Source organism: Lagenorhynchus albirostris, chromosome 7 (genome assembly GCF_949774975.1).
Source record: "Lagenorhynchus albirostris chromosome 7, mLagAlb1.1, whole genome shotgun sequence".
NCBI classification, from domain to species: Eukaryota; Metazoa; Chordata; class Mammalia; order Artiodactyla; family Delphinidae; genus Lagenorhynchus; species Lagenorhynchus albirostris.
In genome coordinates, this window is record NC_083101.1 from 89,875,179 (window position 1) to 89,902,006 (window position 26,828).

General features: G+C 46.8%; 1 protein-coding gene across 2 annotated transcripts in view; it reads left to right on the plus strand.

Moving 5' to 3' along the window:
- BICD2 (BICD cargo adaptor 2) overlaps positions 1–26,828 on the plus strand; it is a 53,761-nt gene that overhangs the window by 16,344 nt on the left and 10,589 nt on the right. For both annotated transcript variants that reach the window (XM_060155470.1, XM_060155472.1), the window contains exon 2: positions 22,200–22,412. In XM_060155470.1, the coding sequence (XP_060011453.1) occupies positions 22,200–22,412 (213 nt within the window). The remainder of the gene's footprint in view (positions 1–22,199; positions 22,413–26,828) is intronic.

Below are 26,828 nucleotides of genomic sequence, written 5' to 3' on the forward strand. Positions count from 1 at the left end.
ACAGCAGAGTCATGGGTCCAGGTGCTGGTTCTGCCTTCCAATCTGTTACGCCTCTTTCCTGCCTTTTCTGGCAGTCCCACCTGGGAAGTCATATGGAGTTGCTTGTTCTCAGAGTTCAGTTTCTTACCTGTGAAAGGAGATCCCTCCTGTGAGAGAAGCTAATGGGCTCATGTTGACACAGATTGTGAAGTGCACAGGCCTCGGGTTATTGCCCACCCTCCTGGGCCTCTCCCACCTGGTTCATCTCTTCCCTGGACTCCATCAGAGCTGGAAGAGGGGCCTGGGAAAATGGGCCTTGGAGCCACTCTGTTTCTGTGTGCTGTGTGATTCTCAGGGTCTTTCTCAAGGACATCTGTCCTGGATGCATCCTTATTGATTGCCAGCTCTAGCCCTTTTTATGCCCCTCTCTCCCTACCCCATCCGGTCCCCCATCCAAGCTGGTACTTTGTAACTGTTGTAACTTGTTTCTCTCCAGTTGCCAGCAAGACTGTGTTCCTGCATGGGGCAATTGGAAGCATATGGCCCAGAGTGAGCATGCAGTCCATTTTTTTGTCCCATTTCCTGGCTGGACCTTGCATTCTTATGTCAGGTTTTTGCTGAAGTGCATTTATGGAAAGTTGATCTCTCATTGTCTCTCTGATACCTTGTTTCATTAGTAATGAGTAATTGGTCTCCATGGGTTATATTGAGATCTGGGGTACATTTGGTTTGTGTTTTGTTAATCTTATAACTGTACAACATACAGTAAAATGCACAGACTTTAAGTGCATGTGCACACCAACCCAGGCACATTTGCATCCTGCTTCCTGTTCTTTCTCATCACCAGGAGTGGTGGTAGCTAAGGTTCTGAGCATCTCACCTCTAGCATTGTACATTTAGATAACATTGCAGATGTTGCATCTTTTCAATGGTTTGTTTCTATTTCAGTATGCAGTTTCATAAATCATTTTGTTTACTTTTTGAGATATAGTTTACTTCCTATTTATTTTTAAGCCCTATTATAGTTTTGACAATGGTTAAAATTAGTTTTTATTGGAGTATAAAATATAGAAACTACACAGATCATACTTTTACAGTTTGATGTTTCCATGCAGCTCCACAGATGGAGCAAGGAGCATGTTGTCAGCATCCCAGAGACTGTTCTCTAATGCTTGTTCAGGGTTAATAATTCAGACACTGCCCCATACATTGATCTTACCTGTTTTCGACTTACTCTAGGCAGTCCTACGGACCTTGGGTTTTGTGTGTTCACTCAGCATTTTCTATCTAGAGACACTGTTGCCTGAATTTGCAGATTGTTGGCACTCATCACTGGCAGGGTTCCATGTGGACACACCATGCTTCCTTACCCAGGTTTGTGCTGTTGGACTCTGTGCCTCTGTGAGCATGCATGTAGATAACACCCAGGGTGGGCACTGGCATTTTCCATGTTAAATTCTGGCCTTTCTGATCTGTGTGTCCTAGTCGCCATCCTGATGCTAGTTTGCATTTCCCCGTGGACCTTTCCTATGTTGACTGCCTATTTGGAAACCCTCTTTTGTGAGGAGCCTGTTCAGGACCTTTACCCTTTTTTCTGTGGGATGTCCACTTTTTTCTTCCTGGTGTGTCAGAGTTCTTAATATATTCTGGACATGGATCTTCCTGCCCTCCAGCAATAGTTCTGACACTGGTGCAGCAGAAGGAGCTGGTGTGAGGGGTTAGGGATGGCCCAGAGTCCCAGCTGTGCTTCTGCCCAGGATAGCTGAGCATGATAGCTGACAGCTTGACATGGCCCTGGCCTCTGGGACCCTTAGTTTCTTCCTCCATAAAATGGGAACCAGAATTCTCCTGAGAACTTTGAGCTAGGCATTAAGTGAAATAATAGATTTAAGGAAAATTATAAGAGTGGTAGCTATTATTGTTACTAATATTAATCTTTTTTTAAATGGGAAGAGACCTTACACCTACTAGGACGGGTAAAATCAAAAGACCAACAGTAACAAGTGTTGATGAGGCTGTGGAGAAATCAACACTGGAATGGAAAATGATACGCTGCTTTGGCAAGCAGTTTGGCAATTCCTCAAAGTGTCAGACATCGAATTACCATGTATATGTACCATCGGTTCACTCCTACATATATACCCAGGGAAATGAAAATATGTGTCCACACAACAACTTGTATGTAAGTGTTCACAGCAGCATTATTCATAGCAACCCTAAAGTGGAAACAACACAAATTGTCCATCAGCTGATGAATGGATAAATAAATGTGGTCCGTCCACATTTACTGTATTGTAATACTACACAATGGGATAGTATTTGACAGTAAAAAGAAGTGAAGTGCTGGTACACGCTACAACATGGATGAACCTTGAAAGCATTATGCTCAATGAGAGAAGCCAGTCACAGAAGATAACGTGTTGTGTGGTTCCCTTTATATGAAATATCCTGAATAGTCTAAGCCATAGAGACAGAAAGTACATTGGTGGTTCTTAGGGTCTGGGGGAGGGGAGCTGGGGAGTGAATGCTAATGGGGAATGAAAATGTGGGTTATGAAAATGTGAAATTAGATGGTGGTGATGGTTGCTCAACCCTGTGAATCTACTAAAACCCACTGAATTGTACATGTTAAATGGGTGAATGTTATAGTATGTGAATTATACCTTAAATTTTTTTTCATTGGAGGCAAAGGGGAGAGAGTCTCTTTGTTAAATCAGCTGGATAAATTGCACTATTGCTCTCAAGTAATCCCAGAGGATTTGGGGCAGCTTCCTTCAGCCTTATAGCTGTGGTGTCCCAGACACATGAGCTCCAAGTGACAAGTCAGGCACCTTACTTACCCTTTTAGGTTCAGCCCTTCTTGTTAGCCTATTTATCATTTTCTTTGAATATCATTTTCTGGTTAAATTAATATTCAAGGTTAATGTTTTTTGATGTTGAGATTATAAATGTAATTTTTTTTTTTAAAGTACGTTTTCCTAGCCTAATTTAACTTGGGAGGATTGGAGATTTCTCAATGACCTTTTTGGAGGTGTTTCTTAGCGCATTTTCTGGAGAAAATTAGACAATCAGACCTGCAGACAATACGGAATTAACATGTCCTTTCTTCTGTTTCTTTCTTCCAGTCTCTGAAGTGTGGTGGGAGGTTATCTTGCCTTGTCCTTTTAAGTGGAGTGGCTCTAGTGCTTGTCCATTATTTATTAACGCGTTCTGTTCCTTGTTAAGTTGGCTCTCATTTTAAATCTGTCTAGGTAGATTTACTGCAGCTATAGGTGCTCTTTCTATGAAATTAAGAAAGAAAGTTACCATATCCATTTTTCTAAAACTTCAGTTGAGGAGTGGATTGAAAGCATCTTTGTGCAGATGACATTCTTACATCCTTTCTAAACATTAGTTTGTCTGTGACAGGGATGTTGATAGTTCACCTTCTGACAGCACTATATGGTTTACTTACTGTGCTTGCTTATCCTGATCCTGGACAGGCGCCAAAGCAATATTTTTAAATTGAATTAAATTAGTGCCTCTGGTTTTGTGTTCCTGGGGCAGGTGACTGATTCTCAAGGTGGACTGTTGGCTTCTGTTTGCTGAGGTCTCACCTAAGTTTTTGCATGCACAGTCAGCCCAGGTGTCCTCGGACACCCCCCCACCCCCACCGGCTTTTGAAGGAAGGATTTGTGGAGCTCCTCTGAGCTCCACAGGGTGTCCATTGAGCCTGTGATGACTGCCCCTCCCTCCCCTCCCCCCATCCTGTCTTGTGCTGTGAGTGGATGTGGAAGTGGACAGAGAAGTCCCAGGTTCCAGTCCTGCAGCACAGTTCAAAGTTCCAGGGGGTGGGGCAGCAGGGCAGAGGGGACTGGCTTACAGCTCCCTATTTTAGGGGCATATGCTTTTCCTATGGCTATGATCATCACCAGCTTGAGAAAATACACTAACTTAGTGGCTTTTTTTTTTTCTTTTGTTTTGGGTTTTTGTTGTGTTACTTCCCCTTTCTAAGACCTTTGCCTCATTACTTTGTTCAGTTTCTGTTTCTTTTTATCATTAATATGGATTTTTAGTGTAACCCCTCCCGCAGCACGGTACTGCTTTGGCAGTGATCCCAAGTTCTGATATGAGATGTTTCTATTTTTTGTTTATTTGGTTTCCTGTTGTTTGTTCTGTATGCCCTCTCTGGTCCAGACATTACTTAAGAGATCAATTTCCATGTGTTTGGGTGTGAACTGATTTTATTTAATAGCTTTTATCTTCTAGAACAGTTTTAGATTTACAGAAAACTTTTTGAAATATATTTAAAAATTTTTCTTCTACAGTGATGCACACGTGTATGTAGTTATATTCCCTTTGTCAGATTACTGTGATATCACTCTGTCCCATTGTGATACCATTTCCTTAGGAAAAAGCTTGAAAGGAAGCGTGTGCCCTTCAGCCTTCTGTTGAGTCTTCTTTACGTTGATGCTAATTCTGACTCATTTGAACCCCAGTCGAGTTCTTTGCCAGTTGACACATTCTTGCATGTCTACCATTATACGGTATTTTGTACCCGGCTGTTTTGGCCAGTGAATTAAGTGTTGATAGGTTTAATCAACCTTTGAGAGACTTTAATCTCCTAATGCTATAAAATCTTTATCTCATAATGTTATAGAGCTTGTTATCTGTGTCCAGTTCATAAGCCTTAGTCCCGTTTTGAGGTTAATGAGGCTCACGTGGTTTCTTGGGGCTGACAACCTCGCACAGAGAGTGTGTGGCCCCATATCACAGGTCCCCCCATCATGTCTTCTTTCCATTTCTCAGAGTTGCCAGATCCCCCTTGACTCAACCGAGTGGTGAAGCCCTGTGGTTTGTATGTACTAGTTTTGGGGTAGGGGGAAATCCATCAGCCGTCAGTATCTGCTGAACAACTTCTGCGGCAGTCTGCACTGAACTTGAGTTACTGGTTCCTCTTCCTTACCTAGCTCCCTGCATAAGGATTGGGAGGGAGGGCAGCTCCCAAGGCTGCTCCTTCCTGCCTCAGAGCAGAAGCAGACAACTACGGCTTTCTACTGATTAGTAAGTGCTCTGTGCTCCAGGTGGGGCTGAGCCTGGGCTGCCAGGTCCAGTAGGCACAAGTGTGCCAGCAGATGGTGACCATGTGGAGTGATGACTGGAGGGAGTCCTCCCTCCCTGAGCACCAGCTGCCATGTGGCCCAGCTCTGCCCCAGGCTGGTGCCCTGCACCTTGGGGTTCTCAGCACACATTTGCTCTGAGGAGCTGCTTCCCAGGGTGAGGTTCTGGTAGGGACACCACTTAGAACCAGAAAAGAAGTGAGGGACACTTTAGGGACTTCTCACTCTGGTTGGAGGATAGAGAGAGGCTGTGGTGCTGACTGGTTATAGTAATCAAGACCATTCGTGAGCTGAGGGTGGGCGGTGTTTCTGTCCATTCAAGTGGTTCCCCAGGATGCCAGGCTTTGGAGTCCCAGCTGGGATAGAATTGGGTCCTGAGGGCCTGACAGTGTTGGCTCTCCTGGTACCACTGGCACCCACCTGAGGCCAGACACTCAGTAAGCATGCTCTTGCTAAAGGCAAACTGAATGCTACCTGGAAAGGTCCTTGTGAAGCTAGCCGGTGGGGTTTCCTATAAGCCTGCACAGGAAGACGATGTGGGGTGGGTACATAATGACCATCCCCAGCCCCTGGTCCCAGGAACAGGATTAGGAAGGAAACCCAACAGAGGGGCTTGGATGGGCAGCTAACAGAAGTCGGGAATTTCCGGGATGCCCACACCCTGCTTGGTAGCCCTTCAGGAAGAGGTGGGAACTGCTGTGAGTGGATAGGGCTGGGTAAGCCCAGGAATTCCAACAAGCAAGTTGAGAATCCCAAATCCCAAGCTTCATTGTGAAAACTGCTTCCTGGAATCACGCCTTAACTCCTGGAAATGCTTATTAGTCCGGTTCTCCTCGTTTGACATGTATTGTGCCTGCTGTATCAGATCATCACCCGAAAAACTGGTTCACCTCTTGGTGGATATCAAGCCAAAAGACACGACCAAGCCAAAGAGCAGGAGAAGGAAGGGTTTATTACTTGGCAGCAAGTAAGGAGAGTACCAGGGATCTTTCCCAAAGCAGTGTCTCCCTGAACATCAAAATTGGGGAAGTTTTTTGTTTTTTTCTTTTCTTATTCAATATTATTTTCACTTTATTACTCAAGAATATTTCTGAGCTGGATAGTGTGGCAGAACCCCTATCAGATTTGTCAGTGAAAAGAGGCAAGAGGAAATGTAATTCTGCAGGCAATATAATAAAGATACAGTTTTAAAGAAAAAGGGCAAAGAAAATGTAAATGTGGTCTGTCTTCTTACCTATAAAGAAGGTAGGCACAGGAGTAAATTATTTTTTATGTTACATTTATTTCTAAAGGTTTATAAGATATGATTTTAAAATGGGTGTATTTTATGGTTTCTATATTAATTGATACAGACATAGCAAAATACCTATGTGTATAAACTATTTGGCCAGTATCTGTTCACTTCATACCTTTAAGAAAGAGAATATAAGGTTATTTGCAATAATAATTAACTAGTTAATAATATAAAGCAAGCCAAGATTTTTTTTTTTTTTTGTGGTACGTGGGCCTCTCACTGTTGTGGCCTCTCCTGTTGCGGAGCACAGGCTCCGGACGCGCAGGCTCAGTGGTCATGGCTCACGGGCCTAGCCGCTCCGCGGCATGTGGGATCTTCCCGGACCGGGGCATGAACCCATGTCCCCTGCATCGGCAAGCGGACTCTCAACCACTGCGCCACCAGGGAAGCCCAAGCTAAGATAATTTTTAAAGAATGTTGACCTGAAAAAGTGTAATGATTCTCAGTGTAGGCGTTCCTGTGTGGAACAAATTATGTGTGAATTACAATACAGTTTAAAAGTACACATGCATATAACTATCCTCTAAAGAGCCTTATAATTTTTGAAGATAAATCTACCACATTTCTGAATAATGTGTTTCAGTCCATAATAATCATCAAAAAACGATCAAGGCTGCCTTCCACATAAGGCGCCCTCTGCTGGACAATATGGGGAAATGAAGAGCTCCGTCAAAATGACACTTTGCCATATGCATTGTGAGATTATGCTGCACAGAAAAGAAGTTCAATTCCTAAGTGATGTTACACTGTATTGAACAAATATAGAGAATTCAACAATCATAAAATTCCCTCAAAAATTGAGGAAGTTTTGGGCTTCCCTGGTGGCGCAGTGGTTAAGAATCTGCCTGCCAATGCAGGGGACACAGGTTCGAGCCCTGGTCCGGGAAGATCCCACATGCTGCGGAGCAGCTAAGCCCGTACACCACAACTACTGAACCTGCGCTCTAGAGCTCGTGAGCCACGACTACTGAGCCCATGCGCCGCATCTCCTGAAGCCCGTGCGCTCTAGAGCCCGTGCTCTGCAACAAGAGAAGCCACCGCAGTGAGAAGCCCGCACACTGCAAACGAAGAGTAGGCCCCGCTCGCCGCAACTAGAGAAAGCCTGCACGCAGCAACGAGGACCCAACACAGGCAAAAATCGTAAACAAAAATAAATAAATTTATTTTTTTTAATTGGGGAAATTTTAAGATAATATCACATGCATATTCATGAAGGGGCTTGGGCAGTGTATGCATATTCATAAAGGGACCAGAGCAAAGGAGAAATCAGCATAGAATTGGGGCACAGATCGATAGAGTCCAAGCATTAGTTGGAAGTCACAAGGGTCAGAAAAGGTCCATATCATCATCCCTTAGGTTCCATTTGATCTGTTGGTTGAGCACTTCAGGCCAATCTTTACTATTGAAACAGAACTGGGAGTCTTTACAAATATATATTATCTTTGTTATTATTACTTCTCTTACTTGATAATAGGGAATAATTTGTTCCCGCATTCTTTTCTTCCTTTAAGATAATTACTAAGACCTGCTCAAGGACAAGCGCTGTGACCAGGCTTAGATCACAAAATGTCTGTGGCCAAAAATGGCTTCTCTTATGTCAAGAAAGCCATGCCTGATTCTTTCTCCAGGGACCCCCCTACCCTCTCTGCTAACAAGATGGCCAGGCTGGGTCAGGAAGAAAGGTCCTCCAGAGCAGCCCTGTTTGCAGCCTGGTTCCCACTGCTGCTTCTGCCCTGCTAGGGTCAGGAGCCAGGCTTGTGCTCAGTCCCCTCATGCAGACTTGTTTCTGGCCCCTTGTAGGTGTGTCAGAGACTAAGGATCAACCTCTTTGAGCTAGGACTGGTAACCCGTGCTCATTGCAGAAATGCTCACATTGTTCTCTTGATGGGAAGGGGAGTGGGCAGTGAGGACACTGCAGAGCAGACTCTCACCCAGGGTCACTCTTCAAGCCCTGGCAGTCTTCATAAGTGGACTCAATGGGGCTTATTTCACCTGGGGCTCAGGGCCCATCAGCTGGCTTGGGACTGGACATTCTACACACAGCCCAGTTTACAGTTGGGCTCAGCGAGGGGAGGGACTTGTCCAGACTCACAGCCAGGATGGAGCAAAGGCAGCAGATGCCACAGTACTCATACCTTCTTTCCTGCCCAGTGAGTGCTAGGGTCTGCCATGGCCGAGGAGGAAGGGGCCTTCTTGTTCAGGGCTCAGAGGCATGGCATAAGGACCCAGCTCTCCTCCTAGCCCACCTTGTCCTGCCCTGGGCTTTCGTCATGGCCATCCCTGCACCTGCAGCACCCCTCATCCTTCCAGGCTCTGATCCGATGCACATTTTCTCCTCTGCACCTGGCTTAGGGATGGGCCCCTTCAACATACACTTAATAGTTTTTCTATAGTGAGCCACAGAAAGTGGATGCCAGGTGATGACGAGGTGCTGGCCCAGACTAGGGGTCAGCAAACTGCTGCCTGAGGGCCATATTTGGCTTTCAGTCTGGTCTTGTAAATAACATTTTACTCATTTTTGCCTCTGTTGTCTACGGCTGCTTTCACACCACAGCATCAGAGTTGAGGGTCCTTGCAACACACCCCATGCCTGTGTGACGGTTAATTTTGTGTGTCAACTTGGTTGGACTAAGGGATGCCCAGATAGCTGGTGAAACATCATTTCTGGATGTGTCTGTGAACATGTTTCTGGAAGAGATTAGCATTGATTCAGTAGATGCCTCCTCAAGTGTGGGCGGGCATCATCCAATCCATTGGGGGACTGATTGGAACAGAGTGTGGAGGAAAGGTCAGTTCACTCTCTGCTTGAGCTAAGATGTCCACCTTCTGCCCTCAGGCACCGATGCTGCTAGTTCTCTGGGCTTTGTACTCAGACTGATGACGCCACAGGTCTACAACTTGCAAACAGTAGATTGTGTGACTTCTCAGCCTCTGTAACTGCCTAAGCCAACTCCTATAATAAGTCTCCTCTTATGTATATCTACGTATATTCTCTTGCTTTCATTTCTCTGGGCATCCCTGACTAATACAGATTTTGGTGCTGAGAGTATGGAGCTGTTTCAGCTCTCTTCCTGTTTGACTCCCTGTTCCCTCCCTCCTGTCCTTGTGTCTGCCCTGGATGCCCCACCCAGAGAGCCTGTGTGGCAGCCGGGGCTTCTCTGGAGGGACCTTCTGTGTCCGAGGGGTCCTGAGGTCTGTGCCCTGATCCAGGCAAGTTAGGGAGAGGCGGATGGGGCCTTTTACCTGGAAAGTCCACAGACTCCCTGTGGACACCAGGCTCTTGGTCCCTGTCCAGTCGCTGACCCCCGTGTGGGCCATGTGGGCCTCACACCCATGGACTGAAGGCAGAAGCCCCAGCGTCATGCTAGCCTGCTTCAGCTTTCCCATTTAGCTGTGCTCCAGTACAACTTTAGCTGTAGAATGAGGCTTGGACCAGACATGGGCCACAGTGTGCTGACCTCCATTCTTCTCATCAGGTGGAAGAGGCAGGAGGGGGGCTGTTTGTCTACTGGTGGGTCCCAGCCCTTGGTGGAAGCAGAGGTTTGGTTTGTTGCATGAATGTCCTCATGGGAGTCTGCTCCCTGCCAAGACCCCACCCTCATAAACAGTTGATGGTCCGCTAGTTGTCACCCTCCCTGCACTCACTCCATCCCCTCTGTGTCCTGCTCTCTGGGTGCCCTGTGCTCTGGACCATGCGGCCCTCGATGCCTCACTGCCAACACACCGAGATTGGTGGCTGCACTGGACAGCAAGGTGGGGCCACCCAGAGCCTGAACTTCGTGACAGGAACTCATCCTCTCTTGTCTCTAAGGGCTCCCGCAGTGAGACTTCAGGCTTGAGGGAGGGAGGGTCAGGGTGGTACCGGTCTCGTTTACCAAGGTGTGCAAGTGCCCTGGTCTCTGAGCCCTCACCACTGTTGCCACTCCACAGAAACTAGGCAGCATGCTAAGTTACTTGGGGAAGCCTCCAGGCCTGACTCCCATCCCCACCCAGCCCCTCTGCTCCCCACTTGGGTCTTCCTGCCCAGGCTGTCCCTGTGGTCTCTGAGACTCTCAACTCCTCCATTCTCAGAAAGTGGCTCCTGATACTTCCCAGAGAGCCTGGGATCTCCTGCCTGGCATGTGCTCACACCGTTCCCCGGGCTTTGGCCCCTCTTCCCACCACATTTGGCTTTGAAATCTTACCCCTGGAACCCTGCAGCTCCCCTTCCTGGGCTGAAGCTTGCCCTTGGCCCCCTCCCCATTTGACACATGCAGCCTCCCCCACCATGTCTGATTCTGGCTCCAGGTGTCCACATAAATGTGGATGTACTTGAAGCAAGGCCCAGCGTGACCTCACAACTGAGCTCACTGGACCTGGGAAGCTTCGGAGCAGTGGGCAGGGTATGGGCTGCAATCCTGTGTCAGGAACAGCGTCAGCCGGCTCGCAGCTGGAGCAGCCCTGAGGGGACATCACAAAGGCACTACCACCGCCGCCTCAGAGTCAAAACAGGCACGCTGTGGTCCAGGAGGTCGTTGCTTTTCTTCCCCAGAGTGGCCAGGGAATTTTGTGGACAGACCTGGGATGGAGGCCAAAGCTGGGCCCCTGAGCTGCCCAGAAACTTTTGGAGGCCCTCCAATAGGCACCGGCCTGGGAAGTGTGCAGTGAGGCGAGGACAAGCATATCCGCAGCTGGACACCCCAATCACATGGTAAATGGTGCTGCTCTGAGCGCTTCCTGGGATAGGGAGGCAGGTTTTGAGATAGACTCAAGCCTGCACATGATGGTGCAAGGTGGGAGTAAGGATGCTTTGGTCAGAAGAAATTCAGACAGGTGGGCTGAGTGACCAGGGGCATAGATAGTCTCCACTTCTCCCAACTTCAGCCTCCTGTCCTGTGAGCTGGGGCAGTGAGCATAAGGGTGAGGTCTCCAGGTTGATGCTTCAAAGACATCCAGGTTTTTGTCTTAGCTTTATTGAAGTATAAGTGAAATACAATAAATTGCATATATTTAAAGTATTCAGTTTGGTAAGTTTTCATATAGGTGTATACTCATGAGGTCCAAGTGTGATCGAGATAATGAAGGTATTCATCATCCCCATGTTTCCTCATCCCCATTTGTAATTTCTTTCCTCCTCATCCCCAGGCAACCATGACATATACATTTGTTTGCACTTTCTAGTTTTAAATAAATGGAATCATACAACACATACGATTTTTTTTTTTGGTCTGGCGTAATTTTTAGGTGTACCTTTGTTAACGTGCATATCAATAGCTATTCCTTTTTGATTGCTGAGTAGCATTCCATTGTGTGGCTGCTCCACACTTTTTTTTTTTTCCCCTACACTTTAAAAAATCTATTTTCCTATTGATGATCATTGGGTTGTTTTGAGTTTTTTGTTTTGTTTTGGCTGTTACAGATATACACATTCCTATATGAGTCTTTGTATAGACAATATGCTTTCATTGCTCTTGGGTAAATACCTAAGAGTGGATGGCTATGCCATATGTCAGATGTATGCTTAACTTTTTAGGAATCTGCCAGATTCTTTGCCAAAGTGGTTGAACCATTTTACTCTCCCCATCAGCAGTGTAGGAGAGTTCTAATTGCTCCACCCTCATGCCAACCTTGATAGGGTCAGGCTTTTTTTTTTTTTTTTTGCAGTACGTGGGCCTCTCACTGTTGTGGCCTCTCCCGTCGTGGAGCACAGGCTCCAGACGCACAGGACCAGCGGCCATGGCTCACAGGCCCAGCCGCTCCGCGGCACGTGGGATCTTCCCGGACCAGGGCACGAACCCGTGTCCCCTGCATCGGCAGGCAGACTCTTAACCACTGTGCCACCAGGGAAGCCCCTCTTCTGCCCATTTTTTATTGGGTTATTTTTCTTACTGAGTTTTGAGAGTTCTTATATTCTGGGTACAAATCCTTTATCAAATGTCTGATTTGCAAACATTTTTTTCCCAGTCTATGACTTGTCATTCTCTTAACTTGCCTAACAGCATAAATTTGTAGTTTTGGAGTCCAGATTACCAGTTTTCTCCTTCTGTGGGTCATGTCCAAAGTCACCAACATTTTATCTTGTTTTCCTCTGGAAGTCTTATATTTTCAATGTTTGAGCCTATGATCCATTTTAAATTACTTTTCATATATGCTGTAAGGTATGGATTGTAGCTCATTTTTTTATATAAGGATATTCATTTATTCCATCATCATTTGTTAAAAGATTATCCCTTCTTCACCAAATTGCCTTTGTACCTTTGTCAAGTCAGTTGGCCATACGTATGGGTCTATTTCTTGATTCTCTGTTCTGTTCAGTACCTCTGTTTGTCCATCTTTATGCCAATAGTATGCTCTCTTAATTACTATAGCTTTATAATATTGAAATCAGTTAATGTTAGTCCTACTCCTTTGTTGTTCTTTTTCAAAGTCATTTCGGTTGTTCTAGGTCCTTTGAATTTCCATAGGAATTTTAGAATGAGATGTTCAATTTCTACCAAAACAAATACTGGGATTTTGATTGGCATTGTGATGAATTAAAAGATCCACTTGTGGAGAATTGACATCTTAACAATATTGAGTCTTTTGGCCCATGAATAGGTATATCTCTCCATGATTTAAATTTCTCTCAGCAATATTCTGTAGCTTTTAATGTATAGAGGTCTTGCACATCTTCTGTCAGATTTAAGCATAAGCATTTAATATTTTTAATGCTATTGTAAATAACATTTAAAATTTTTTCACTTTCTGATTGTTCAATCCTAGCATATAGAAATAAGCTTGATTTTTGTATATTAATCTTGTGTCTTGCAGCCTAGCTGAACTCACTTATTAGTTCTAGTGGCTTCTTTGTAGAATTCTTTGGATTTTCTATACAGACTGTTGTGTGATGTGTAAATAAAGACAGTTTTACTTCCTCCTTTCCAATCTAGATGCCTTTGGTTTTTCTTGTTTCATTGCACTGTAGGCTGGGAACTCCAGTGCAAGGTTGAACAGAACCAGGGAGACTCAGTTTTTCGTCATTAAATATTAGCTGACAGGTGTTTGGAAGATGCCCTTTATCAGGTTGAGGATGCTCCCTTCTGTTTGCTGAGAGTGCTTATCAGGGATGAATGTCGAATTTTGTCAGGTTTTCCTGCATCTTTTGAGATGATCCCATAGATTTTCTTTTTTTGTCTTAATATATTGAATTACATTGTTTTTTTCCTAGTGATTGCTAATCAACACTACATTCTTTGGATAAACCCCTCTGGATCATGGTTCCTTATCCTTTTTATATATTGGTAGATTTTTTTTGTTTTGTTTTGTTTTGTTTTTGTTTTTTGCGGTACGTGGGCCTCTCACTGTTGTGGCCTCTCCCGTTGCGGAGCACAGGCTCCGGATGTGCAGGCTCAGCGGCCATGGCTCACGGGCCCATCCGCTCCGCGGCATGTGGGATCTTCCCGGACCGGGGCACGAACCCGTGTCCCCTGCATCGTCAGGCGGACTCTCAACCACTGCGCCGCCAGGGAAGCCCTATTGGTAGATTTTTGTACTGTCTTTGGTTTTGGTTACAGGGTAATGCTGGTCTCATAAAATTAGGTGGAAAATATTCCCTGCTTTTCAGTTTTCTGAAAGAATCTGTGTACAGTTGGATTTATGTTCTTAAATGTTTGGTAGAATTCACCAGTGAAGCCATCTGAGCCCAGAATGTTCTCTTTGGGGATTTTAACTACACATTCAATTGCTTTAGTACATATAGGACTATTCAGATAATCTATTTCTTCTTGAGTGGGCTTTGGTAGTTTTTGTCTTTCAAGGAATTTGTCCATTTCATCTAAGTTGTCATGTTTGTTGGCATAAAGCTGCTCATGACATTCCCTTATTATGCTTTTTAATGTTTGTGGTGCTCCTTACCCCCACCCCAGTTATTCTGGCTAGAGATTTATCAATTTGATTAATCTTTTCAAAGCACTTGCTTTTGAATTAATTTATTTTATCTATATTTTTTCTATTTCATTCGTTTCTACTCTGATCATTATTACTTCCTTTTTTTCTTTGAATTTCATGTGCTCTTCTAGTTTTTTGTTTCTGTTTTTACTTTTCATTGAGGAAAAACATACAAAGCACAAAGCATAAGTGTGAACTTCCAGATGCTAAACACACCCATATAACAAGCACCCAGATCAAGAATCAGAACATCTCCAGCCCCAGAAGCCTCTTTCAAGGGCCCTCCCCCAACCCAACGGTCACCACTGCCCTAATACCAGCAGAGATTAGTTTTACTTATTCTTGGAACTGTATATATAAATGGAATCATACAGTATATCTCTTTTGTGTCTGGCTTCTTTCACCCAATATTATATGAGATTCGTCTCTGTTGTCTAAATAGCAGTAATTCACTCATTTTCATTTCTGTGTGGTATTTCATCATGTGACTATATCATAATTTTTCCTTCTGTTGACAAAACTTGGGAACTTTCTGGGTTTTTTGTAAATAATGCTCCTATAAACACGCAGGGTCAGAGAACAGGTGTGTGCTTAGTGTTAGTAGATAATAGTTTTCCTAAGTGGTTGTACCGGTTACACTCCCACCACCAGAGGATAAGAGGTCATGAGGGCTTTAGGCAGGGCATAACAATATGTGTCCTAGTCCACCATCCTGCTATCCAGTGTTTGTTGAGCAACAACAAACAGTGAATACACAAGCACACAGCTGAAAAGAGAGACAGTTCTGACTGGGGCTGGCTGAACTCTCATCACATACCATGTGGGCCCAAAGACTAACCATAAACAAGAAACAGCTCCTCCCTAAGTAATACACAGTCTATAAGGAGGGTTTAAAACCATGCTCCCAGTGGGGTTTATAGGGTCTGTGTTTAGTACAGAATTTGTGTCTGGGACATAGAGGTGAGGAACATGGCAGCCACCAAGCAGGACTTGAAGGCCTTCATCCCTCGGTCTGTAGAAGGCCCAGAGAACATTTGGGCTAAGGCCTGGAGGAGTGTTGTCTGGAGAAGACGAAGCATGCATGGTGAGCTGGGGTGAACGTGGGGCTCTTAGGAGCTTTGCACCTGGGGCCTAGGCTCTTAGCCTTGTGAGCCTCAGTCGTCTCATCTGTTAAAAGGGCTTAACCCCACAGGGCTTTTAGCTGTACCTTGAGCTTTGTGTCCATTACCTGGTCTAGTTTTTAAGATGGAAGTGAGGTTATTGATTGGATTGGTGTTTGGTTTTGTTTTTTGGGTTTTTTTTCCTGTAACATACTCATTTAGTGCTATAAATATCCTCCTAAGTCCTTGCTATAGTGACATCCCACAAATTATCACATTCATTTCATTTTCATTTAGTTAAAAATACTTTCTAGTTTCACTTTTGATTTCTTCTTTGACCCATGTGTTGGTTACGTGCCAAATATAATATTTGAGGATTTTCTAGAGAGCTTTACATTATTGATTTCTCATTTAATTCCCTGTGGTTAGAGCAAATTCTCTGTATGGCCTGAATCCTTTTGGGGCATGTTTAATGGCCCAGAATATAGTTTGTCTGGGTAAATGTGTCATTGAAAAGAATGTGTGTGCTGCTGCTGTCGGGTGGGAGATTCTACACATGCCAATTAGGTCAACCTAGTTAATAGTGTTGTTCATGTCTTCTGTGTCCTTACTGATGTTCTGTCTACTTGTCCTATGAAATCTTGAGAGAAATATGAGGAGTTGGATGTTGAACTCTCCCAACTATAATTTTGGATTTATCTATTTCTCCTTGCAGTTCTATCAGTTCTTTTTAAATTCTATAGTTACTCTGATGTTTTTTTTAAGTTATCCTTTCTTTTTATGTATGTATGTATTTATGTATGTATGTATGTATGTATGGCTGGCTGTGTTGGGTCTTCATTTATGTGCGATGGCTTTCTCCAGTTGTGGCAAGTGGGGGCCACTCTTCATCACGGTGCGCAGGCCTCTCACTATTGCGGCCTCTCTTGTTGTGGAGCACAGGCTCCAGACGTGCAGGCTCAGTAGTTGTGGCTCACGGGCCTAGTTGCTCCGCGGCATGTGGGATCTTCCCAGACCAGGGCTCGAACCCGTGTCCCCTGCATTGGCAGGCAGATTCTCAACCACTGCGCCACCCGGGAAGCCCAGGTCTATCAGTTTTTGCTTCATAGAATTGTAAGGTTCTCTTTGTGACTTAGACTCCTTTTTTTGGCTGTGTTGGGTCTTTGTTGCTGTGCGCAGGCTTTCTCTAGTTGTGGCGAGCGGGGGCTGCTCTTTGTTGCGGTGCATGGGCTTCTCATTGCAGTGGCTTCTCTTGTTGCAGAGCACGGGGTCTAGGAGCGTGGACTTCAGTAGTTGTAGCACGTGGGCTCGGTAGTTGTGGCTCACGGGTTCCAGAGAGCAGGCTCAGTAGTTGAGTTGCTCCACGGCATGTGGGGTCTTCCTGGACCAGGGATCGAACCCGTGTCCCCTGCATTGGCAGGCAGATTCTTAACCACTGCGCCACCAGGGAAGTCCCTAGACTCCTTATTATTATGAAATGACCCTCTTTGTTGCTGGTGATATTCTTTGCTTTGAAATCGACTTTATCTGATATTAATAGAGCCATTTCAGCTTTCTTTTTTTGTTTTTTTTTTATTAATTAATTAATTTATTTTTGCTGTGTTGGGTCTTCGTTTCTGTGCGAGGGCTTTCTCTGGTTGTGGCGAGCGGGGGCCACTCTTCATCGCAGTGCGCGGGCTTCTCACTGTCGCGGCCTCTCTTGTTGCGGAGCACAGGCTCCAGACGCGCAGGCTCAGCAGTTGTGGCTCACGGGCCTAGTCGCTCCGTGGCATGTGGGATCCTCCCAGACCAGGGCTCGAACCCATGTCCCCTGCATTAGCAGGCAGATTCTCAACCACTGCGCCACCAGGGAAGCCCCTCAGCTTTCTTTTGATAAGTGTTAGCGTGGTTTATCTTTTCTCATTCTTTAACTTCTTTGAACAACTTTAACGGCTTTATTTATTAATATAATTCACTTACCACACAATTCACTCATGTAAAATGTATGGTTCATTGGCTTTTATATTCAAAGTTGTGCATCTATCACCACAACCAATTTTAGCACATTTTCATTAGCCCCAAAAGATACCCCTTTAACTGTCACCCACTCCAACCTCCCAACTCCACCCCCCGCCATGGGCAACCGTTGATATGCTTTCTATCTCTATAGGTTTGCCTGTTTTGGACATTTCATATAAATGGAATCATAAAATATGTGGCCCTTTGTGACTAGCTCTTTTCACATAGCAGAATATTTTCAAGGTTCATATATGTCATACCGTGTATCAGTAATTCATTTCTTTTTATTGCCAAATAATACGCTATTGTATGGATAGACCACATTTTATTTATCCCTTCATCAATTGCTGGACATTTGGGTTGTTTCCACTTACTGGCTGTTATGAACATTTGTGTACAAGTTTTAGTGTGGATATATATTTTCTTTTTTTTTTTTTGAGTCTATACCTAGGAGTGGAATTGCAGAATCATATGGTAATTCTGTGTTTAACTTTCTGAGGATCTGCCAGGCTGTTTTCCAGAACAGCTGCACCATTTTTCATTCCCACTAGCAACGTATGAGGGCTCCAGTTTTTCCATACCTTCACCAGCACTTGTTATTTTTCTTTTTTTTTTAATTTTATTTTTCAATTATATCCATCCTAGTGGGTGTGAGGTGCTATCTATTGTGGTTTTGACTTGCATTTCCCTAATGTCTGCTGATGTTGAGCATCTTTTTATGAGCTGATTGCCTTTTTTTTTATATGCTCTGGATACTAGACCCTTATCAAATGCAAAATTTAAAAATATTTTCTACTGTTGTATAGGTTGTTTTTTCACTTAATAGTGTCCTTTAATACACAGATTTTTAAATTTTTATGAAGTACAATTTATCTATTTTTTTCTTTTGTTACTCATGCTTTTGGTGTCACATGGAAGAACCCATTGCCAACAAGGTCATGAGGATTTATCCCTATTTTCTTCTGAGAGTTGTAGTTTTAGGTCTTCCATTTAGGTCTCTGATCCATTTTGAGTTAATTGTTATATATGATGTAAGGAAGAGATCCAGCTTCATTCTTTTGCATGTGGATTTCCATGTGTCCTAGCACCATTTGTTGAAAAACTATTCTTTCATCACTGAATTATTTTTGCACCTTTCTCAAAAATCAATTGACCACATATGTGAGTGTTTATTTCTGGACTCTTCTGTTCTGTTGGTCTATATTGTCTATCCTTATGCCAGTACCACACTGTTTTGATCACTGTAGCCTTATATTAAGTTTTGAAATCTTAAGTTTGAGAATTTCAAAACTTAATATGAGTCCTCCCACTGTGTTTTTTTTTCAATATTGTTTTAGCTGTACTGGGCCCCTTTCAGTTCTGTATAAATTTTCATTTCTGCCAAAAAAGGTCATTGGAATTTTGATAGAGATTGCATTGAATCTCTTAATTATCTTTTAAAGGGATTTACATAAGAAGAAGAACAAGTCTTTTATATTTACTCACGTAGTCACCATTTCTGGTGCTTTTAACTCCTTGTAAATCTAGATTTCCATCTGGTATTGTTTTTCTTCTTCTGAAGGATTTTATTTAGCACTTTGTAATGCATATCTGCTGGTGATGAATTCTTACAGATTTTGTATGTCTGGAGTCTTTATTTCACCTCTATTTTTGAACAGTTCTCACTGGGTATGGAGCTACAGTTAATAAGTTTTTTGTTTTGTTTTTTCAAGATGTTGCTCCTCTGTCTCCAGGCTTGTCAGAGAAATCCTGTGTCATCCTTATGCTTCCTTCTCTATAAGTACTGTGTCCTTTTTCCTCTGGCTGATTTTAGTTTTTTTTTTTTTCCTGCATCACTGGTTTTAAACAAGTCTGTGATATGTTTAGTGCAGTTTTCTTCTTGTGCTTGGAGGTTGATGAGCTGCTAAGATTTGTGGATTTATAGTTTCCATCAAATTTGGAAAAATTTCAGTCATTATTTCTTGAAGTTTTTTTTATCCTCATCTCTTCCTCTCCCGTAGGGACTCTTAACTACCCGTGTGTTGGGCTCCTTGCAGTTATCCCACAGCTCGCTCACACTGTGTTTGGTGTTTTAGTCTTTTTTTTGTCTATGTATTTTATTTTGTGTAGTCTTATTGCTGTTTCTTCAAGTTTACTAATCTGTGTTGTGCAGTTTTCCGTTAGTCCCATCCAGTGCCCCTTTCATCTCACACCTTGCAATTCCATCTCCTCTATCTTTGGTTGCTGCTTGGCATGGCTCAGTGTTCCTGAGCCTGTAGAAATCAGTCCTGCCCCGTTTCCCGGCTCTGTCACTGTGTCACTCTGTCCTCTCCTTTCCTCGTGGACTGGCTTCTCTGCCCCTTTGCAGGCCCAGCCACCAGTGATTGGGTGCCAGGTTCTGGGTTTCACTGTGTTGGGAGATGGTGCGGTTGTTCCTGTGTGTGTTCATGTGCTTTATTCTGGGATATAGTTTGATCCTTTCAGGTTTTGCCCTTAAGCTTTGTTGGTCGGGACCAGAGAGCATTTCCCCAGCTCCACTTTGCCCTGACCTGCAAGGGCTCTACCTGCTGCCTGTGGGTTAGGGCTTCCCTCTTGCTGGTAGGAACAAGTGCTGCTTACAGCCTCTGTCCCTATGGGTGGCCATTTCCTGGCTTCGGTGGCTTCCTCACAGGCTTGCACTGACTGTCCCCTGCGAGGACTGAGGGCCCCTCTGTTCAAAGGTCTACTGCCTTCACTGCCTTGTCCACTCACTGTCTTCCAGTACCACCTCCTTCTCTCAGTCCTGCCAGGCCTCAGTTTCTTTCTGCACGGTGGCTGAAGTTCCTTCCTGGAGGAGTGGGGGGTGTCACGGAGCTTACCTGTGCCCTGCCTCTCACTATCTGGTGTTCAGTGACTTGAGAACTATTGCTTAGTCACATAAACTTCCCAGTTGTTTTTAGTTTTCCACATGGGAGGGAGATCCAGACTCTGAGTGTCTTGTCTTGGCAGGGAGGTGTAAGTCTCCAGCTCCATTGTCTTTGAAAAGCTGCCTGGGTGCTCATGGGCCCCAGGCTGGGAGCTGGGTGGAGGTGAAGATTCAGGCCAAGGTGTGAATGTGTGTGTGTGTGTGTGTGTGTGTGTGTGTGTGTGTGTGTGTGTGTGTGTGTGTGTGTGTGTGTGTGTGTGTGTGTGTGTGTACACGCGCATGTGTGTTTAGCCATCCCACCTCAGGATAGCCTCTGAGGATGACATGGTGCCTCAGGAGATGTTGGTGCTCCAGCTCGAGATTCAAGGGTGTGTTCTGCTCTGTTTACCCCGTTAGGCTTGTCTGGAGGTTTGGAGAGACACCCATGACCTGGCTGATGCTTTCCAGTACACCTGCCCCATGGGTTGGGTTCTTCCTGCACTTCTGGCAAGTTCTGGTTCGCCCAGGGCTGGTGTGCAGCTGGGGGTTGGGGCTGCCACCCAGGATACGGCAGGTCCTATGTAGACACAGATTTATGCTTTAGTCTTTCCCTGGGACCAGGATGGAAGAGGTGGAGGACAGCAACAGAAATCATAGAGCTGAGCTGACTTGATTTAAAAAGGAGCCTGTGTCTTCACAGAGCAGGTTGTCAGTGGCTGAGAGCAGATGAACAGGACTCACTCTTGGGAGGGAGAGCAGTTACCCTGACCATACCCTACCCTACTTTATTTAGCCAGTCCCCTGCCGACAGAGAAACAAGACACTTTTTACATTTTGATTTTTTATATTACAAACAGTCCTGCTCAGTAACATCCTTATACATGGCGTTGCACGTTTTCCCAGTTGTTTTCTTGGAGTAAATTCCTGGACTTCGTATTAAATAATAAGTGAATGAAAATGTTTCTCTTTCTCTCAAGAGATAAAGGCATCATTTTCTTTGCTCTTTAGGAGCCCTCTCTTTTATTTTTCTTCTGTGAGCCAGGAGCCCTGTAAAGAGACAAGGTCTCCCCTCAGAGGTCTGCATGGGGTGGCCAGTGGGAAGGGAGCCCCTGGGGAGGACACACACTACAGGCCTATGTGGGTCACGTCCTGGCTACTGTGATGGTGCGGGTGAGAGGGAAAGAGAAGCAAAAGTGCTTACTAGGGGCCGTGACACCTGGGGGGACACGGCACGATGGCAGGTCCAAGCCAGCCGGGACCTGGGGCGTGGACTTGGGCAGGCCAGCACCAATCCTGGTTGTACTTGCCCATGGGGGCTCCTCCCTGAGCCAGCCACATGCTCCTTTGCCTCTTACAGCCCAAAGCTCCTGCTGGGTCTGGGGATGGTGGGTCCTCTCTCCTCTGGTATTTTTATCTCTGTGCTCAGGCCCTGGACAGGTGGGCAGGGTCTCCTGACTAGGACACACATGGGGACCTGTTGGCTGATTCTGAGTGTTCTGGTTCACACTCCTGTCCCCTCACTTGTGCCAGGCTTGGGCTTCCGCCTTCCCAGGCCTCCCCAGGCACAGGTGTCTCCCAGGATGAGTGAATCAGGATCAGGCAGGGGAAGGGCACTTCCCTGAGTCTCGGTTTCCATATCTGGAGGGAGACCTCAGACCCACCCTGGTTCTGGGGGCTTCCCTTCCTGGCCCCGAAGTGGGGCCAATCTGCTGATGGGGGCCACACTGGCAGAGATGGTGGCTGGGGCTTCCTATCCCTGCCTCGCCCCAGTTCCTCCAGCCCGTCCCTCTATCCCATCCCACCAGGGCTCCTCATTAGCTCCACTCCCAGCTCTTCTGTAACCTCACAGCCCTCGTGTAGCCCTTAGGTATCTTGCTCCTCTTGTGTCCCCTTCTTCCCCCACGTGTCTGGCCACAGGGTTGCCTCCAGGCTCCCTCTCAAGAGCATCTCATCTCCTGCAGGCATTTGGACAGGCCCACACGAACCATAAGAAGGTGGCTGCAGACGGCGAGAGCCGGGAGGAGAGTCTGATCCAGGAGTCAGCTTCCAAGGAGCAGTACTATGTGCGCAAGGTGCTGGAGCTGCAGACAGAGCTGAAGCAGCTGCGCAACGTGCTTGCCAACACGCAGTCAGAGAACGAGCGCCTGGCCTCAGTGGCCCAGGAGCTGAAGGAGGTAAGCAGCAGAACTAGGGTGGGCTGCTTGACTGTGGGTGGGTGGGAAAACAAGCCAGTGCTTCCTGGGGGCAAGGCCACCCACAAGTTGTTCCACTCCCAGCCCAGTTTTATGTGGTTCATGGTGGTCCAGGAAAGGCTGAGGGTGGCAGGATCCCAGCTCTGCCCTTGGGCTGATGTGAATCCTGGGTTCCTCATGTGAACAACAGAATTATAGTGTCCACCTGCCAGCTCATGACAACAAAATCAGAAGGGACCACCACAGATAGCTCCTAGGATCAGCTTGGCCACTGACAGGGGCCTGGCCATGAGAGGCCTGGGCCGGTGGAGAGGGGAGGGCAGGCATCTAGTGCCCTCTGAGAGAGGTGGGAGGGTGGACCACCATTCACAAGATGGGGTGGGATAGCATCAGGGGAGCAGCAGAAGTCTACGTGAGCTGCAGTCCTGGCTGTGGCCTTGAGGGGGGATCCCTGGTTGTTAGAGCCCACAAGTTCTCATTAGGAAGGGCAAGAGGCCTTGTTCTGGGCTGTGGGAAGACCCACTCTCTGGCCTCTATTCTCCTGGGTTGGGGCGGGGAGGGGGGAGCAGTGACAAGTGACCAGAACAGCAGATGGTTCTGAGCGGTGGGCAGCTCTGAGGTCGACACCTCAGATGTGAGGATGTATGACAGTCAAGGTCCCACAGGGCTGGGAGGGGACACTGGCAAGGTTTGGGGCAGAGCCCAGGATCCGGCAACAGTGGGGAGTAGTCACCCACCCTGGTTTGGGATCAGAGATCACCAAGGCTTGTGGGCCTGGGAGGAACTTGGCTGGATCCAGGGGGAGTGCATGATCTCATTTCCTCCCACAGGAGCATTCTAGTCAGGGTGGGGAGAAGGGGCCATTGGAGCTGTAGATTTGACCACCCAAGTTAGAGACTAGACTCTTTGCTGGCTAAGCACCCTTTTCTGGAAGAGCCAGTAGAGGTGCTCTGCCCAGCCCAGACTCATTCTGCTCCTTCCCCCTTCTAGAGGGGGCAGTCAGGAGCGTGGCGGGGGACTTGCTGACTACTGGCTTTGGTGTCAGGAAATGAGCTCAGCCAGTCCCACACACTGCTATTAAAGAACAGGTCTGGTTGGGCCAGGATTCCTGCTGTTTCTGTTAGTGCTTCAGGAGGAAGCCTTCCACTCCCCACCCCCATACACCCTCAGTTCATCTTTCTCCTGAGGCCCCACCTGTGCCCCTGATCACTGTAGGAGCTCTGTAGGATCACTGTGGAGCCATGCCAGGTTCTTGGTTGGAGTGGAGGCTCTCCATCACTGCCTACTCAGACTAGAGCCCTGGTCAGTGTCCCCATGATTGCTGGCTCTGTCTGTACTCTGCGCCCATCCCACTCAAGTTACTCTTCTGCTGGTCCTGGCCCTGCTGCTTCTGCCTGAGCTGCTCTGCTGAGCTCCTCCATGGCCGTCCCCCATCCTACAGGAGGCTTGCGCCAAGGCTCGGGCCTGGCTGAGGAGGCTGGATCATGAGGACACAACACCAAGCACTGTCCCTGATAAGCACCAACCTGTACCTGTCTTGGTGTGACCCAGCTGAGGAGGCTTTGCACAGTCGCCATGGGAGATGCCCCTTCCACAGAAGGTCATTTCCCTCCCTGTGCCTGGTCCTGCTTCCGTCCATGTTCAGTGACTGATGGGCCAGCTGTGCTGTGCCCTCTGACCCCCACCCCCATCCCCATCCTTCCACCCTGCGATAACTGGCTTAGGGGTTCAATCCCCCATGCCCAACTCTCCAAGAGGAACTTGTGGCCTCCATCATGTGACACGTGTAGCAGACATGCTCAGCATGTGAGACAGTTCCAGCTACCCCATAACTTGTCCTCTCAGTGACGCTGTGGGCATCCACTTACTTCCCCCATCTCACAAATTGGGAAGCCAAGGTGCAGAAGGTTTGGCTGCATGCCTAAAGTCAGTGGGTCCTGACCTCTGCACTGTGAAAGGACGGGCCCTGTTGACTTCTGTCCTGGGACATGGCCTTGGGCCCCATTTTGCAGATGGAGAAGCAGAGACCCAAGGAGCTGGGCACAGCCACAGCTGGCTGGAGGCAGAGTCAGGTCCTTGGCACATGCCAAGGCCTTCCACGGATTTGCCTTGGGAATGGAGGAGTGAGGGCTTCCTGGCGAAGCAGGACTGTGAGTTGTGGAGGGGTCAGCAGCATCTGCCCAGTGGGACCCCCCACTAGGAAAAATCTTTCTGTCCCATTGGACCCTGGCCTTGCTTTCCTGGTGGACTCTGCACATGTCAGGCCCTGCACAGGCCCAGGAGTAAGTGACAAAGATGTCCCAGCAGAAGTTATGTCGGCTGTCATCTCCCCTGTCCTGGCTAGGAGCCAGGAAAAGGCTTATTTCATGCTGTGGTGGCATCTGGGCCACCAGGAGCTGCTGGAAGAAAGCAAGGTGTTTGGCCACAAAGTGAGGTGGTGGGTATTGGGTGAGGGGCAGCAGCCCCGTGCTCCAGCGTGGAGTGGACAGGCTTGGACAGAAGGACACCTGGCTCCAGAGCCAGGGCATGGAGTTGTCACATGGGCAGACAACCCAGAGGTTGCTAATCATCCAAATTCCTCGCTTACTAATTCTGCCTTCCACCCAGCCCTGGTATACAGCTCAGTCTGGTTTTCTACCGCCTTACAGCAAGGACCGCCTTTCCACTGTTTCTTGTTCCCTCCTAAGGTCTTACTGGGAGCACTTCTAACTACCATTCGTATCTCTTCTAGTGTTATTTTGTGATGGTATATGCATTCCCTAAGGCAGCTGAAGATTTCTCTGTGACTCTTCTCTGAGCCTCACCAGAGTCACCTGAAACAATTACATTTCTCCCAATAGTCTCAAGGCAGTCTGGCCTTTTCCTGTCCTCCTCAAAGCTCTTCCAGCTTCTGGCCATCCCCACCTCCACAGCCACTTCCACATATTCAGGTATTTGTTACAGCAATGTCTTTTTCCTGGTATTAAACCTATATTTGTATATTTGTTCTTTCGGGCCACCATAATAGATTGCCACAAACTACTGGCTTAAAAACCACAGAATTTTATTCTCTAAGATTTTCTGTATCTGAAATGAAGGTGCTGGCAGGACCGTGTTCCAGGTGGAGCCTCTCCAGCTTTTGGGTGCCGGCAACCCTCAGTGTTCCTTGTCTTGTGTTCACGTTGCTCCGGTCTCTGCCTCTGTCTTCACCTTCTCCCTGTGCAGGCTCCACAGCTCTGACGGGGCTGGGGCATCCCTCCCACCTCCACCCTGGCCTTACATGGGGCCACAGGCCTTTCCTGGGGCTTGGGCTATGGCCTCATGGCTAAACATCTTGTCCTTTCCTCTGAGGGAAAATACTGACCAGCTTTGGAGCGCTCCTGTGCAGGGCGGTGCTCCCTCCCTGTGCCTTAGTTCCAGCTGTGCCGTGATGGGGCTTCTGCAACATGGGGTACTGGGTGCTCTGCATTCCAGACTCCCAGACCTGACTTCAGTACAACACCCCTCCTCACTTACTCAGGGCCTCACTCAGCAGCAGCTGACACCAGTTGGCCATGTGTGTGCTGTGCGTGGGCGACTATACACGTGCCTCAGTGAACAAGACAGAGCCTAGAGCAGCACCTAGCACAGTTGGTACTCAGTAGTGAAGGAGTGGGTGATGCCCCTCGGGGCGGTCAAGCACCAAGTGCAGTGCCAGTATGGAGACAGCGCCAGTGAAAGGTTTTCTGAGCCACACAGAGGCCACATGTTGTTCAGGTCCATTTCTGTGAAAGGCAAATCCACAGACTGAAAGAAGATTGGTGGTTGCTAATTGGTGTGTGGTTTCTTTTTAGGGTGATGAAAATGTTCCAGAACAGGTAATGGTGCACAGCTCTGAATAAGCTATAACCACTGAATTGTACACTTTCAGTGGGTGAACTTCATGGTATATGAATCATATCTCAATAAAAAAAAACAAAGACGATTCCTGTGCAGGAAGACTGTGTAAGGGTTCAGCTCAGCAGAGGTTTCTGGTGCAGCCTGGGCACATAGGTTCCGGGGTGCAGAGGGCTTTGGCCTAGGCAATCAGGCTGGCCCGTGGTCTTATCTCTTTCTGTGTTCTTTCTGTCCACCTCAGGACCACTTGTTTTATTGAGGGGAGTTGTTAAATTTTAAATAAAGCCCATTTACATTGTTCGTGACCAACAGCTGCCCCTGCCCGCTGCCCCTGTCTCACCATCTTACCTCCTGTGTCCTCCCATACTGAGAGTGGGCAGGTGGTCTCAGCAGGTGCATCAGGCCAGAGTGGGCTGAACCACACCAGGTGGGGAGCAACCAGCTTGCCTTACACAAGGTGGATGCAGCAGGCATGGTTCTTGTATAGCAACCATTGTGTTAGTGAGGACTCTCCAGAGAAGCAGACCAATAGGGGTGTGTGTG